This window comes from Eumetopias jubatus, unplaced genomic scaffold (genome assembly GCF_037043125.1).
Source record: "Eumetopias jubatus isolate StellerSeaLion01/CBP00866 unplaced genomic scaffold, mEumJub1_p1.0 scaffold_12, whole genome shotgun sequence".
In the NCBI taxonomy this organism is placed as follows: Eukaryota; Metazoa; Chordata; class Mammalia; order Carnivora; family Otariidae; genus Eumetopias; species Eumetopias jubatus.
In genome coordinates, this window is record NW_028274818.1 from 67,555,878 (window position 1) to 67,572,069 (window position 16,192).

Here is a 16,192-nt window from a genome sequence, read left to right on the forward strand (position 1 = left end):
CGCCTTCTCTCCACAAGAACATGGGTGATAAGCCACGATGTGAGCAAGGAAGGCAGTCACACGTGCTGGGCGCAGCGGTGGTAGAGGGGACTGCGTCAGCCTGTGGGACGCAGGGATGGCCTCCGGGGAGAAGTGACAGGTGATCGGGGACGTGAAGACTGAGTGAGATTTGGCAAAATGCAGGAGGATTAACATTTCCAGCACAAGGAACACATGTGCCACACCCTGGCGGTCAAAGGATCAAGGCTGGTTTGAGGAACTGAGACAAGAAGCTGGTCGGTGCAGAGGTCGGCTTTCATGCTCTACAAGGCTTCTGTCCTTCCATTCTGACTGTAATGGGAAGGCATGAAATGCTGATAAAAAAGAAACATTCTAATTTGTTATTTATTGTAGTGTATGTTTCTTTAAAAATCGAACATCTCTGGGGCGCCTGGGTGGCTCAGTCGGTGAAGCCCCCTCTGCCTTCAGCTCAGGTTATGATCTCAGGGTCCTGGGATCGAGTCCCGCATTGGGGTCCCTGCTCAGTGAGGAGTCTGCTTCTCCCTCTGCCTCTCCCCACTGCTCATGCTCTCTCTCTCCCTCTCAAATAAATTTTAAAAAACCTTAAAAAAATTGAACATCTGCATATAAATACCAGGACGCAAGTACAGGCATATTAGTCACAGTAGAATTTGTCATAACAAAAACTGAAAACAACACATATGTCCATCAACAGGTTTATACAATGGACTAGTAGACAGCAGTGAAGTAAAGAGTCCCTACATGCACAATGAATTAGTCATAGAACACTGAACAAAACAATGTAAGTCACCCAAGAACACGGTGATGGCATTAAAGTTTGAAAACATGTAAAGGTGAAAATAACATTGTTTGGAAATGTACTGATAAATACGAAATCCAGGCTGGTAGTTACCTCAGATGACGGGGTGGCAGAAGATCTGGACAGATACGCGGGGGACCTCAAAGATCAGCCACAAGTGTTTTCAGAGCTGCGTGCTGCGCACAGGGGGTTTGTATATCGTTTGTGTCTTGCACATACTTTACAAATATTCTTTTATGGCTACTCACCATTTAACAAAAGCTTACAATAATGTATAGCTGTCATGTTGAGAATGGACTAGAAGAACTGGGAAAACCAACTGGGAGGCTCTTGCAACAGGACAGGTAGGAAACAGTGAAGGTTTGAGTAGGATGCGGACAAGAGGGGGAATTGAAGGGGGACTTGACAGAGTAAAAACCGCATTTAAATGTTCTGTCATTTTTTTTTTTTCAAAGATTTTATTTATTTGACAGAGAGAGAGAGAGAGACAGTGAGAGAGGGAACACAAGCAGGGGGAGTGGGAGAGGGAGAAGCAGGCTTCCCTCTGAGCAGGGAGCCCGATGTGGGGCTCGATCCCAGGACCCTGAGATCATGACCTGAGCCGAAGGCAGATGCTTAACCAACTGAGCCACCCAGGTGTCCCCAAATGTTCTGTCATTTAAAAGAAAATGTGACACGGATGTGTCAGGGCCTTGTAATGGGATGCAGGAAGGCCTCAACAGTGGCTCTCCTGTCCATTTTGCAAAATGGCAGACGTGCACAGCTAATAATTTCTGTAATTTATTGAGCACTCACTATGTACCAGGCCCTATTCTAGACATGTAGCACATCACATTATTATTCCAGTTTTCTAAATGAGAAAATCAAAGCTTAAAAATATTTAGCAACTGGCTCAACATTTCTCAGGTCATAAATGGCAGATTCATGAAATAAATTCATGCCAGTTTTATTCCTTTCTCAAATATGTACAGAGTCTGCACAGATGTATTCATATTATCCAGTTTACTTAGCATCAAAATCTGGTGAACTTGCATTAGATACACAAGGGCTCTATTTAAGCTGCGGTAAGATAAACTTAAGTGAATTCTGATATTATAAATCACAAAGGTCCTGGTTTATTGACAGGTAATCCTGAGCTTGCTTGAGGGTCTGCCACTTAGTAGGTACTTAAACAGCTGTCTGTTGAATGAAGGTAACTGACCTCTTTTTTATACTCTTGAATTCGACAGAAACTTTTGAATGTGAAGAACTTTTCTCCTCAGTTGAAATGTCCTTCAAATCTTCGCCTAAAAGGAAAGAGTTTTTTTTTTTCACAGTGAATAACAGACCCCAAATTTACCTGGTAACTTAGTGAGGTTTAACCTTCAACATTGTTTCGTTTGTGAATTGTCACAGAACATCTTTATTTCATGCATTATCACGTAGGTACCTTATCAGACCAAAGTGGGAGTTACCCTTCTAAGAGAAGAGGAGCAGAGAATGTACCTGAAATTGTCCGAAGTGATTCTAATCTATTTGAAGCATAAATCGACATACTTTTTTCTTCATTCTCATCTAGCAACTTTTTTGTAAGTTGGATCGTTCCAACATGAAAACTTTAGGACATTCAGGTAACTACCTCCAAAAGTGGTGTACATTAAACTAAATAGTAAATGGGTCCTAATGAAGTGAAGGATTAGAAAAGAAAGCTATGTAATTTCAAATAATGAATTTACTAAAACAAACATCAAACAGGTGCACTCTAGGCAGGTTGTACCCATGTCCCTCCTCCCCCATCACCCACCTGTTCTGTCCAGGTCGTGCATGCCGCAGAGGAACAGAGAGAGTGAGCAATTACTCATTCTTCTTTTTAGCTTATTTTCTCTTTTATAATGTTTGTTTTCTTTATATTAAAATAATATAGGCTTCTTGTAGAACCTAGCATTCTATAATTCTACTACACATAGGTTAACAAATGATTAAATGTAGATGCATTTCACTATGGTCCTTTATATAAATATGTAATATTTAAATACAGTATTTTAAAATTTAAACCCAAATCAAAACTGAAGAAGAGTTGGCTTCTCATCCTGTTTTTTAAGCGTGTCTTCGTGTCTCTCACTGAAACGTGACATGGGGGCACTATGGTTTCTGAAGTCGTTCTCCTATTGATGGAATTCAGGTTCTTGCTGTTTTATAATAAATAATGCTGCTATAAAATAAACCTCCTTGTGCATAAATCTGTACACTTCTGTGATTATTTCTTTATAATGAGTTCCTAGAATAAGAGATTCTAGGGCAAATACATGGATGTTGACATATATTGCCAGATGGCTCTCCAAGAAAGGCTGAATCAATTCATACCTTGAATAGCTTCTGTGAGAGTTTACATGTTAATACATTCTAGCTATTGATGTGTTTTCCCCATTCAAAAATCTCTGCTTATTAGATGAAAATTTTATGCCATTTTCAAATAAATGCTCTTTTCATTATCTGTAAGGTTAAACATTTTCTTAAGAATTTTAAGTTTCGTTTATAGGAAATTTTCGTAGTTGTGAGAAGACCCCTGTGACCAGGTGGCGTTTGTACCCGCCTCCCCTCTATCCCTCCAGCCCCTTGTGCCATATGCCACAGACACAACTGGGACTCAACAGTTATTTATAAACTAGTGAGTTTTATGTTATTGTACCAGATTCATGGATAAATGTTACTCTTGGAGCTATAGGGGCTCTCCTTGTGCCTGTCCGTATGTTTATGTATCTGAATGGACATACGCCATGTATGGGTAACATTTTTCTGTATCTAGACAATATTGTCAAAATTAATTTATAAAAGATCTCTATTTAATTGGATTAAAGAAAAATAAGCTTTAATATCAAGAATGAGCTTATGTGAAACTAAAATTTAATTTTCTTTCATCTGCTAAAAAGACAAAGTTTTCTGGGACTATTGATTTGTTCTTGATAGGATTATATGAGGTTTTTCTCTTTTCTTTTCTTTTTTTTTATATGCGGTTTTTCTTTACCTTTTAAGTAATCTGCCTAGAAAACAATGATTGGTGTTTTACCAAAATAATCTACGGGGATTCATGTTGTCTTTATCAGGTCTTTGATTACTTAAGAAAACTGAGTCTTCTGTAGTATAAGAGTTAAGTTTTTTAACAACTATGTAACTTCTTTTATTTGCCTCAAGTCTTTGTCAGTTTGGTTAAATTAATAACTAACTATTGTTTCACAATGATATGATCCCCTTTGATCAATTATTTTAAAACTTTGTGAAATTTCTGATAAACTTCCCCCAAATCAAATTCTAAATGAAGTCTTTTTGACTTTGAAATAACTTTGAGATTTTCAAGAGGGTCCCTGGACCATTTCAAAAGATTTGCTATCTCTCCCTATAAAAGAGAGATTTTTCAACTAATTAGGCTTATTTGAAATATTAAATTACACAGAAAGCATTCTCAAAGTGATACTAAATTTTCTTTAGGTTATATATAAAAAGACGCATATTATTAATGTAATATTCTAAAAATTGCATGAAATTTCTACAAATCTGGTGCCTTAGTATAATGTTATCAATCATTTTAGTTATTTTTTAAATTAAGATACCACAAAAATAATCAAATCTCCTTGTCAATTGCATTATAATGAACTCTCATCAGATCTTTAACCAGAGCTGTTTTTAAGTCTTTTGTCACTTAGAGACAGTTGTTTTCCTCTAATGCTTCATGTTCCAGGAGAGCTGCAGAAAAGACTACTGAGGACAGGGCTCTGATACTGAATTGACTAAGAACTTACAGAACTTTGATCAAAAAACTTACAAATTCATAAAACCGATACCAAAAGATCAATATCAACAACAATTAATTACACAGAACCAAATGAACTGATGAGGATGGTTATAATTTTTATGACTTTTCTTTAAAATATTTTTGGTTCTTTTATGTTTTGTTTTTTCTGACTTAAAAAAAAACCCTTTTTTATAAATTGGGAAAATACAATTAAAATCTGAAAGACAACAGAAAACAAATCTGTTGAAATGGTAAAAGAAGGAAAACCATGAGAATAAAACTTTATGAAAAAAAGCAATTTTTTTCTTTTTCCTTTTATTGTTATTGTATCTATATGAAAAGATGGATGTTAACTGAACCTAGTGTAGTAATCATTTCACAATAAATGTAAATAAAACCATCATGCTGTATGCCTTAAATTTATTCAGTGTTGGATGTCATTATTTCTCAATAAAATTAGACAGTAAATGTCAAATCATCCAAAAAAAATTTTTTACCATGATTGTGGATTTGACAATTTCCTATAATTCTGTCAGTTTTTGATTTAAGTATTTTGAGGCCATGTTGTTAATTGCATAAATGCTCATAATTGTGTACTTTCTTACTGGATAGTTACAATTACCAACACAAAATGCCCTTCCTTTGTCCCTTCAATGTTTTTAGCTTACAACTCCTTTTGCCTCCTATTACTATTGCCAACCCATATACAGATGAGTATGTACATATAACACATATGTACACGTACAGCTAATGGTTTTCTTGTATACCTTTTCCATTACTCTTTCTTTAATAAAGATTTTATTTATTTGAGAGAATGAGTGGGGGAGGGGGAGGGGCAAAGGGAGCGGGAGAAGCAAACTCCCCACTGAGCAGGGAGCCTGACATGGGGCTTGATCCCAGGACCCTGGAATCATGACCTGAGCTGAAGGCAGACGCTTCACCGACTGAGTGACCCAGGCCCCCCGCATTACTTTGTTTTCGATCTTCATTTCGATTTAAGTGTGTCTTTTATAGTAGGGTTGAAAAATCAAATTTGAGAATCTTTATCTTCATTGCAATCAGTGACATATTTGGTATTGTTTGTCATTTTATTTGACGTGTTTAAACATGCTTTCTGTTTCCCTGTTTCCTTAAATTTCATTATTTTGATCACTGTTTTTGTTGATCTGTTTTACCTCCATAGTACGAGTTGTACATTTCATAAAAAATACTCATTGTGCAATAGTCACACAGTATATACAAAATATAAAACCTGAACAGTAAGTGTTTTTTAAGACTCCCTGTGGGTTGAGCTATGAAGCATTCCTGATACATCCACAGACCTGTGTCTGCAGCTCTCAGATCACATTCTACTAGCTGTTTCCTGCAGACATTGCTACCAGGCTGAAGTGGTTGTTTATTGCTGTCATGAGCAATGAAAATCATTTCAGTAGTATGTATCCCTAAAATGTATACAGCTTCACTTTATAGGATTTTAAAAATCTATATATGTGGTGTCAATTGTATGTACTTCACCAGTTTGCTTATTCTACTCATTAGGTATGTGGAGCGTCATGTGTGTTCATACATGTAGCTTTTAATCCATATAGTTTATACACCTGGCTAATAATATTTTGTTGGTTATATGTGTTACAATCTGGGGCTTGTCTTTCAAACTTTTGATGCTTGAGAAACACAGTCTTAATTTTTCTATAGAAAAATATACCAATCTTTTCCTGAAATTTTGTATATTAGAAGTCCATCATTGATTCAATATCATGAACACATTCTATTATATTTCCTTCTAAAAGTTCTCCAGTGTCATTTTTTTTCAATTAGTCACTTTACTCTACCTGAGACTTACTTTGTTTTGGTGTATAATGTGAGGCAACAAGCTCTTTTTTAAAAAATAAGGATAACTAGTCGAATTTACTAAAATGTTTATTCTTATTGATCTGTTGAGCTACTTTTGTTATTTATCTTGTCCAAATCATCACTGTTTTTCATTAATAGTTACTTTTTCTCGGCCTATATTATACATTAGATTGTTTTCTGGCTTCCATTTTTGTTGTTGAAAAGTCTCTTGTTAATCTAGTTATGATGTCTTAGTAGGTAATCTGTCCTTTTTCTCTACCTTTCAAATGTATTCTTGTCTTTGGTGCTTGGTAGTTTCATGACGGTAAATGTAGGTGAGTGCTTCATTTTATTTGTCTTGCTTGAGATTTGTTTCACCTTCTGTACTGAGAATACATCTATTTTACCAGTTCTGGAAAATTCTCACCCATTTACTTTTTGCATATAGCCTTTTCCTCATGATTTTTCTGGAACTCCAAACAAATGTATGTGAGAATTTCCCTGTCTTCGTGGCATCTTTTTTATACCCTGGTTTGCTCATTCCCTTTTCAGCATTAGATAAAACTATGTCAGTATTAGCCCATCCACTCAGTTTTCCATTCAGTGGCTACATGTGTTATTTTAGAAGTTATGCTTAGTTATTTTTTGTATTGTTGAATAAATTTTGTTAGTCTCTCAAAGTGCTCCTGTATTTACATATATGTTATGTAATGTATAACCTTACATATTAAATAAATGCTCCAAATGCTCCAACTGAAAGCCAGGGACCATCAGATGATAACAAAGTGACAACCAAGTATAGTCTGTCAACAGGAAAGGCACTTCAAATGCAAAAGCACAGGTTAGAAGTGAAAGGATGGAACGCGGGGTAGCAGATGTTGATGAAAAAGCAGAAGTGGCTATGTTAATATCAGGCAAAGCAGATTTTAGAGAAAGGGCAATTAACCAAGGATTCAATGCACCAAGAAGGGATAACAAGTCTAAATGTGTGCACCTAATAACAGCTTCAGCATACACAAAGGGAAAACTTACAGAACTGAAGGGATACAAAGAAAAATCACAACTGCAGTTGGAGATTTTAATACTCCTTTTTCATTAACCGACAGAATATGGAGCAAGAAACTCAGAAAAGATAAAGAAAATTTGAGCAAAACTATCAACTAGACTAAGTTGATATTCTTGTTTTCAAGTGCACAAGAACATTTGCCTAGATAGATAACTTCTGGGCTATTAAACAAGTCTCAATAAAAGTAAAGCACTGAAATCATGCAAAGTACATTTTATAACAGGAAAAATTAAACTAGAAATTAGTAACAATAACAAAAAGACATCTAGGAACTCCCTACATATTTGGAAATAAACTCCACATTCCCAAACAACCACAGGACAAAGAATAAATCAGCAAGGAAATTAGAAAATGCTTTATTTAAAATATTTAATAATCTCAATATATGCAGAAAAAACTAAAAAAAAAAACACTATCCATGATAAAGAACGTCTGTGAAAGAAACCTATAGCTAAAATGATACTGAAATGGTGAAAAATGAATGATTTCTCCTTCAGATTGGGAGAAAAAATGATATGTCTGCTCTCAAAACTTTATATTGGAGGTCCTACCCAGTACAATAAGACAAATACAAGAAATAAAATGCACACTGATTGGAAATACAATACTCATGTCTTTATCAGTATAAAATATCAATTGTTTTTCTATGTACCAGCAATAAACAAATGGAAATTAAGATTTTAAAACTTAAACAATAGCATTAAAAAGTTAAATTCTTAATTCCCAGTGGAATTCTTAATTGCCAGTTCAGTAAATTGAACCTTGGTCAAGAGTCCCTGTTCCTTTTATTACCTGGCCCTCACAGGTCCCACTCTAATGCAAGGGGAGCATGAAGATGCCTTCGGTTTCTGGATATCAGTATCAGTCAGACCCTGTGTCCAACAGTTCTAAAAACTGTTGAGTATCCCTCTCTCCCTAGTGTAAGTTACTCAAGTAAATGGCTGCAGTCTCCTTTGGAGAAGGACCAGTGTAATTATTTTTAGAAATACTTCCCATGATATTGCAGAAGGTCCCAGCCTCCTCTTTATTCAGTGAGTTCTGGGCCTGAAAGCTGGCTCGGGTTTGGAAATGGGCTGGGGATCCTGACTTATTATTGAGACAGCTATCCTCACCTCCTGATCACTCATCTTGGACTTCTGCTCATAATACAAGCTGATGGTACCTAGTTGGTTGCCCATATATTTTGCCCCTAGGGATGCTACATTCTACTGATAACTTATCCTAACATATTACTATCTAATATCTTAGACACTATCTTATATCTCATTATCTACTATCTAATCTAACATCTAATACAATCTAATATCTAATCTAACATCTAATATATAATATGATCTAATATATTAGATACTAATATCTTACTATCTACTAATAACTTATCTCAGTATCTTATTCTACTAATATCTTAATAACTCTGAGAATCATCTCTGCCTCCCCCACCCTTGCTTGGCTGAATTCTTCTGGTTTCTGGAGGTAAGCGCTCCATTAGGCCCTCCAGTGAGACTAGTTCAGTAATGGTCGCCCCTGCTGTCTGCTCTGGTCTCCAGAGCCACCAGCATTGAACCTATTAGTAACACACACTTTGGAGAATTGAGCCTGGCGGGGGGGGGTCAGTATTTGGGGTGATGTCTGCTCAGATGCTTCCACCCTGAGTATCAGGGTTGGTCATTTTTAAAGCGTGGCCACTCTGATGAACAAGTCCTGGCCTGGAGCTTTCATTTCCCTTCAGCTGCAGGATGTAGGAATTTCTCTGTATGCTTACCTGGGAGGCCTCCCAAGAGGGGCTGCTAAAGTATCTGTGATTACTGATTTGCTTATTTAACACTTAGTTCTTCTGTCTGTTGTTTATATATTTCCCCTCTCTCTCCCCCTCCCTCCATGTGGCTGTGTATATATCATAATCTGGAATATATATCTCTAAATGTTCTTAATAGGTCCTAATCTTTTAATTGCTTAAGACAATTTTCATGCTAAAATAAAATTTGGGCTGATATTTTAAGTTGACAGATTGGTTTTCTTTTTATTTACATTATGTATCTTATTTCGACCCCTTATCCCAGCCATTCCATGTTCATCTTTGTAAATAATAGATTGAGATATAATTCATGTAATATAGAATTCCCCCTTTAAAAATGCACAGCTCAGTGACTTTTAGTATAATCAGAGTTGTGCAGACAATACCACTATAATTTTAGAATGTTTTCATCGCTCCAAAAAGAAACTCTGCAGCCATTAGCAGAACTGCCTATTTCCTCCCTCCCCCAACCTCTAGCAGCACAACTTACGTAAGGTGTGTGTATTCCGGACACTTCATAGAAATGGAGTCATACAGTGTATGCTCTTTGTGACTGGCTTCTTTCCCTTAGCATAATGTTCTCAAGGTTCATCCATACTGTGCCTGTAATCAATGTTTCATTCCTTTTTATGGCCCAGTAATATACACTGTGTGGATAAACCACACTTCCTTTACCCATTTAACAGACACTTGGCTTGTTTCCACTTTTTGGCTATTATGAATAGTGGTGCTATAAACATTTATGTCCAACTTTTTGCATGGACACATTTCCATTTCTTTTGGGTGTCTTTTTTAGGAGTGGAACTGCTGGGTCAAATGGTAACTATGTTTCACATTAGAGGAACTGCCGAACTCTTTAACCAAAGTGGCAGCTCCATTTGTATCCTTTTGATTTAATGATGATACTTGTAGAGAAAAAGTTACTATTTGTTTGTTTTAAAATTGAATCAGTTTCAAGAAAGAGAGAGAGGGAAGCAAACCATGAAAGACTCTTGACTATAGAGAACAAACTGAGGGCTGATGGAGGGAGGTGAGTGGGGGGATGGGCTAGATAGGGGGTGGGGATTAAGGAGGGCACCTGTTGTGATGAGCACTGGGTGTGATAAGTGATCAGTCACTCAATTCTACACCTGAAACAAGTACGACATTATATGTTAACTAGAATTTAAATAAAAACTCGAAATAAGAAAATAGAAACTACAAAACAAATTGAAATCAGTTTCTTTTAAACTAGGGAGTTTAACTCCTATTATCGTAATCATTGTTAAAGTTGGATCAATTTTTTTGTTATTCAAATTTCTTTCTTTTGGTTTCCTTTGCTACCCTCTGTTGTAAAGAATATTCCTTTGCATATTTAAAGCTATGGATTTTATTATTTTTAAAAAAGATTTATTTATTTACTTTCAAGGAGAGAGAGAAAACAAACGTGAGTGGGGGCGCAGAGGGAGAGAATCTCCAGCAGACTCCCTGCTGAACGTGGAGCCTGACTGGGGGCTCGATCCCACGACCCTGAGATCACGACCTGAACTGAAACAAAGAGTCGGATGCCCAGCTGACTGAGCCACCCAGGCGTCCCTCTGTGGATTTTATTATTACTCTGAGGCTTACTCCTAACACATTAAGATTATACTTATGTTTATTTTTCTCCGTCACTTTTTAGATTTTGCTTCTGTTTTTTTCCTCAAACAATGCAGATAATCATTCTCTCTCAGCTTTCTTTGAACTGCCCCACTTCCTCCCTTCCTATCCACTTTATGTTGGAATTGTCTAAATTTTGTTCTGAATTTTTATGTTAATACTTTTGAGAAGTGTTCTTTGCTTACTTTGGTTGCATTAAGTTTTACTAAATTATTTAATCACATCTAACTTCAGTAGCTCATATAATTCTCCTTAATCCATTTCTTGCAGTACTTACTCCTTAAGTCTCTTGTGTTAAACTTTTTCAGGCTTTGCCTAACTGAGAATATGTTTAATTAGCTAAATATACAATGCTTTGAAAATAAGTCATTTTTTCCCTTAATCAGTATTGCTGTTGAGAAATCTTGTGTTAAACTGTTCTTATAATCCTTTTGGCTGTTTCTCTCTGGAATTCCTTAGAATCTCCCTTTAATCTTAGATAGTCTTAAATCACAACAAATTGTTTCTTTGCTGAGAAACCCCAGGCCTGAGGCTCAGGTGCCCAGAGCCCGCCTTAGAATGAGGCTAGAGTAGGAGAACCTAGAAATCATCCCTGCTCCCACTATGAGCCTTACAGCAAGTAACAACAACAGCCGTCTATCTCCAGGGGACGTGGGGGAGCACAGAGACTCTGAAGTCTGTGGCGCACCGAAGATAACTATAAGCACCAATAAAGCCAAGTCCTGGTCCAGACAGACTCAACTCTCCCCACTATTAACTCAACAATCTGGCAGAAGAAAAGGTGTAACCATTTCCAGGTATAAACTCAATACACCTGTCTCTACTCTTCCTTTCCCCACAATCTCTGGCATTCAACAAAACATTATGAGACACAAAAATAAGCATGAAAAAGAGTCCTGTTGCCAAGATACGAAGCAGTCAATAGAACAGATCCAGGCATGGCCCAGGTGTCGAGAATTTAAAACAGCTACAATCAAATTGTTAAACATCTGACGTAAAATGAACAGAGAATTTCAGCAGACCACTGAGCACTATAAAAAGAGAGTCAAATGGAAATGCTAGAAATAGAAATCACAATGACAGAGATGAGAATTCTTCCAATGGGCTTATCCAGGGGACTGCATGTGGCAAAGAATCAGTGACTTGGATTAGAAATCAACAAAAGTTATTCAACCTGAAATACGAAGAAAGAACAAACAAAAAAGTCCCACAAACAGAGCATCCAAGAACTGGATGACAAAATATCAATATAATACTTCTAGGTGTGAGTTTTTACTTTCCTAATCTATTTAATAGTCCAGGCTCCTATTCAATCTTAGGTCTTATATTTTCTCAAATTCTAGAACAACTTGGTAATTATTTCTTGAAATATTCCCTCCCTTCTATCTATTTTAAAAAATTTCTTTCTGGAGGTTCTGTTATATGGATGCTGCACTTTCAACTTTTATTCATCTTTTAACTAAATACACACCCTCACCCACACATAAACATACACACATGCATATATTATGTAAATGACTACTTCTAGTTAGTTCCGCTGAAGCGCACACAGACACAGACGTGGTATTTCCTCGCTCTGGCGCCTCGTGCGCTGTGATCCGGGAGAACCCTTAGGCTGAGCTGTCATCCAGCTAACCACGTCAGCATTCAACCATTTACTATGTTCCTCCTCTTAACTCCTTCTTGCCTTGTTTCTAGTACTCCCACTTCCCTGGCTTATGCTTCTGATGAATTTAGAATTGTGCATCTGGAGAGGAAGTGGACACTCTTCAGGCAGGAAAGTTGTGTGCTAACAACTTGTATCCACAGTGACACTGCTCTTTTTCAAATGCAGCCTCTTTCTCTTAATCACGTAGACTTTAAGATGCAAAGGGGATTGGCAGTGGGAAGAAATATGCTCGTAGCTGTTCCTTAACCTAGTCAGGTGTCACCGCCAACACGCTGTGTTCCTGCTGCCTCTAGCTGGGCTGTGGCGTGCTGACCCGCAAAGGGAAGGCCGATGGTCCGCTCAGAGCCGTGAAAAGGGGAGGGGCCCACGTAAATATTCTCCCAGCCATGGTATCCAGCTCTCTTCTGCTCAGGACTGCTGCTCCCCCAACAGGGACCTTAAACATCTTGTCATCTCAGGGATTTCTCACAATGTCTGTTAGTTTGATGGATCGCAAACTGTGTTTTGGAGGCAGAGTTGGGAGCCTGTACTAATTACCCGTCTTGTTGGGAGCCGGACAAGAACCAGTGTCTGAAGGTAGGCATCCTGAGTCCAGAGACTATGCCTTTACCCATGATGCTATACTATTTTCTGAATCTTTTGCTCTCACCTCATGCCACTTTCCACATTTACACCTTTGCATGATTAGAGTTTACACCTTGGGTTCTGGACACATCTTCCCCACTATTTCTATCTCTAAGAATCTTTAAAACATATCAAAAGCATTCTTCCCTAATAGAGACCCTCTTGGGATTCCTTATACTCATTTTTCTTGTGACACTTCAACATATGATATCACTTTACTTTATTGATGTGCTCCTTTATAAATGGTTTCTAGTTTGTTCCATGTGCATGTCTGCTGTTGGTTCAAACAGACTTAAAATTCCCAGTGTTCCTTCCTTTGTTTTCTTTTATAAAACTCAATAGAAGGTGATGAATATAATTGGCATCGATGAGCTGGGATACAAGACCACTAACATAAGGGGGAAAAACTCACATTTTCCAAAGCCTCCATTTTTACCCATGAAGTCAAAGAAAGCATCAAGAATTCTGCACAGAGTTATAACGATCGTTACGCCCTGGACAGGAAATGGCTGATGTTTCTGATACTTCTTTATAAACTGTAGTCCATCTGCAACACTATTTTTCATCATGAATTCAAGACAACTCACTCCTGTTTGACTCATAATTTTAGAAGTTTTCAAAAGCCATGACTTCATGTAAGGCTCCCATCCCAAATCAACAGGATCCTAACAATATAAAGCACAAGATAATTTTATGTAAATAAAGAAAAACACAGTGTCCATCTTCTTTCTTACCATCTCTTTACCTCACCACTGCCCCCGGCAAAATATGGTTCAGAATCATCATTCGTTAAAGTGCAACTGATCAAAATAGCTTAAAGAATGACCTGTCTCAACCATAAGAGACTTTTCATCATAGGAGACAAACCGAGGGTTGCTGGAGGAGTCGGGGGTGGGGGGATGGGGTAGCTGGGTGATGGGCATGAAGGAGGGCATGTGATGGAATGAGCACTGATGAATCACTGACCTCTACCTCTGAAGCCAATAATACATTATATGCCAATTAATTGGATTTAAATTAAAAAAAAAAAAAGAAAGAATGACCCATCTCTGAAACGATGTGTGGTTTGTGACCACAGTCTTACAAGACTAGAAGCAACTGGGGGATTGCGTGGAGGCAGGAGCGTTAAGGTCCTGTGTCCACGGGGAGGGGAAAGACAGCATATAGCTTCACCATGGTGAGCTAAATGGGTCAGAAACACAGGGCTAGTCATGGCTGGTAATTAATGTCCTGGAGAGAAGAAACTTAGTCTTTGTGGTGTCTTCCATCCCCCGCACCAGGGTACTGGGTTCCGTGAGGTCTGAGGGTCAGAGAGCATGAGCAAAAAGGCTTCGGGGCAGTCATTTCTCTCCTGGAGAAATAACCCATGCCCGCGGCCTGGACTGCCTAGCGAGGGCCGCACTCGTTCACCGCTGTGGGGAACACGGACCCTGCAGGTACGGAGCAGTCGGAATTACGCTCATACTCACTTCTGGGTTAGGAGGCTTCAGGGGACACAAAACTGAACCACTGCGATCACCCTGCTGAGTCCAGGGGCAACGACAGAACAATCATCAGAAATGCTGTAGATAATGACTAACAATACATTTTCTTTAAGAAATGTATTTTTGGAAACTTACCATATAGACCATTGCGCATCGGCTGATAGTAGCAGGACTGGCCTGAGAGAGACAGTCCACTTCAAAAATCAGTCGTATTTTATTAGTTAGGGCAATTCTCTCACTGTTTGACAGGCATAATGTTCTGGTATCATCCAGCACAGAGTTTAGATTTTCTACCCAGAACGTATCCACCGGACCATCTAAAATAATCCACTGCCAATCATAGTCTGCAGAGAAAGATATTTTTAAGGTAACTGAGAATAATCTCAGTCTTCTTTTATTACAATCTTGCAAATTTTCTATTTCGTTTGGAAAATGATATCCTAGAAAACACTAGACCGAATATGTTTATATGCAGTCTCTAATATTTATTAAATAAAAATAACTATCCACAGCATATAGTTAGTAATTCTCGAAACATTGTTTCAATATTCTTAGATTACTGCATTGTATAATCAGCCCTTAGATTCTGGATAAGAGAAGATCCACGGATTTCTCTTTTCCATAATAATGCGGTGAGTTTCCCCTTCCATCTGGACACTGTGCGGATGTGCCGCCTCTGGGAAATAGGAAAGGGAAGTAGACGCCCTTCAAGGAAAGACTCAAAAAGATTTCAGGTAGCTCACATTGTGCCCCCGCTGACTCCTCTTTCCATTGCTACAGGCACCGCCCTGCTCCACAGGTCTAGAAAACCCACTGGTCAAGCTAGGGGAGGAACGTGGGGGTCACTGTGGCCGTAGAAAATAGTGAGCCGCCCGAAGGACATGAGAGCCCAGCAGACGAGGGAAGACAGCCAGGGTGTGGATGGCCAGACTGGCTGACATAGGCGCCTCGGGGCCTGTCTTCAAACCCTGGAAGGGAGCTTGCTGTGCTCAAGGACTATGCTCCCCAACCCGAACCCCAAGAAGGGACACACCACAATGGAGGACTTCTGGAAGCCTCTTTCAGCATGAATGTGTGGCTAGAGGGTCACCATGGGCCGTGAAAGCACCGGTGGGGGTGGGGCTCCAGCAGCACCCTGCCCCCTCCTCCGGAGCAGAACCCCCCCCCACCCGCACAGGCTGTCCATCCCCTGCAGACACACAGCAAGTGTGCAATTGTTTTTAGAGGAGTACGCTTGGGTTGTAGTACTTGGCCTGGGAATAGGCACATTGTCTCGAGTCCCACTTCAGAGGCGACACTAGTTAGGTTTCCACACAATATCACTTCTAACTTTAATATCTACTTGGTTCTTGGAAGATACTAATGTTGCTTTAGAAACTGAAAGGGTTATATGAGACCTACCGCTTCTATAACAGAATTGTAGATGAACATACCATAGGATGTGGTAACAGTACCCAAATTCTAAATAAACAAATTCAGAAAAAATACATAGGA

General features: G+C 38.5%; 1 protein-coding gene across 2 annotated transcripts in view; it reads right to left on the bottom strand.

The window, feature by feature from the left end:
- The window catches only part of DNAH14 (dynein axonemal heavy chain 14), a 329,828-nt gene that overhangs the window by 153,619 nt on the left and 160,017 nt on the right, over window positions 1-16,192 (bottom strand). Inside the window, exons 39-41 of one of the 2 annotated variants that reach the window (XM_028111778.2) lie at window positions 14,834-15,042; window positions 13,627-13,879; window positions 2,022-2,106 (exon numbers count right to left, since the gene is read on the bottom strand). In XM_028111778.2, coding sequence (XP_027967579.2) covers window positions 2,022-2,106; window positions 13,627-13,879; window positions 14,834-15,042 — 547 coding nt within the window. The remainder of the gene's footprint in view (window positions 1-2,021; window positions 2,107-13,626; window positions 13,880-14,833; window positions 15,043-16,192) is intronic. The other variant, XM_088017199.1, reaches the window with a different exon arrangement.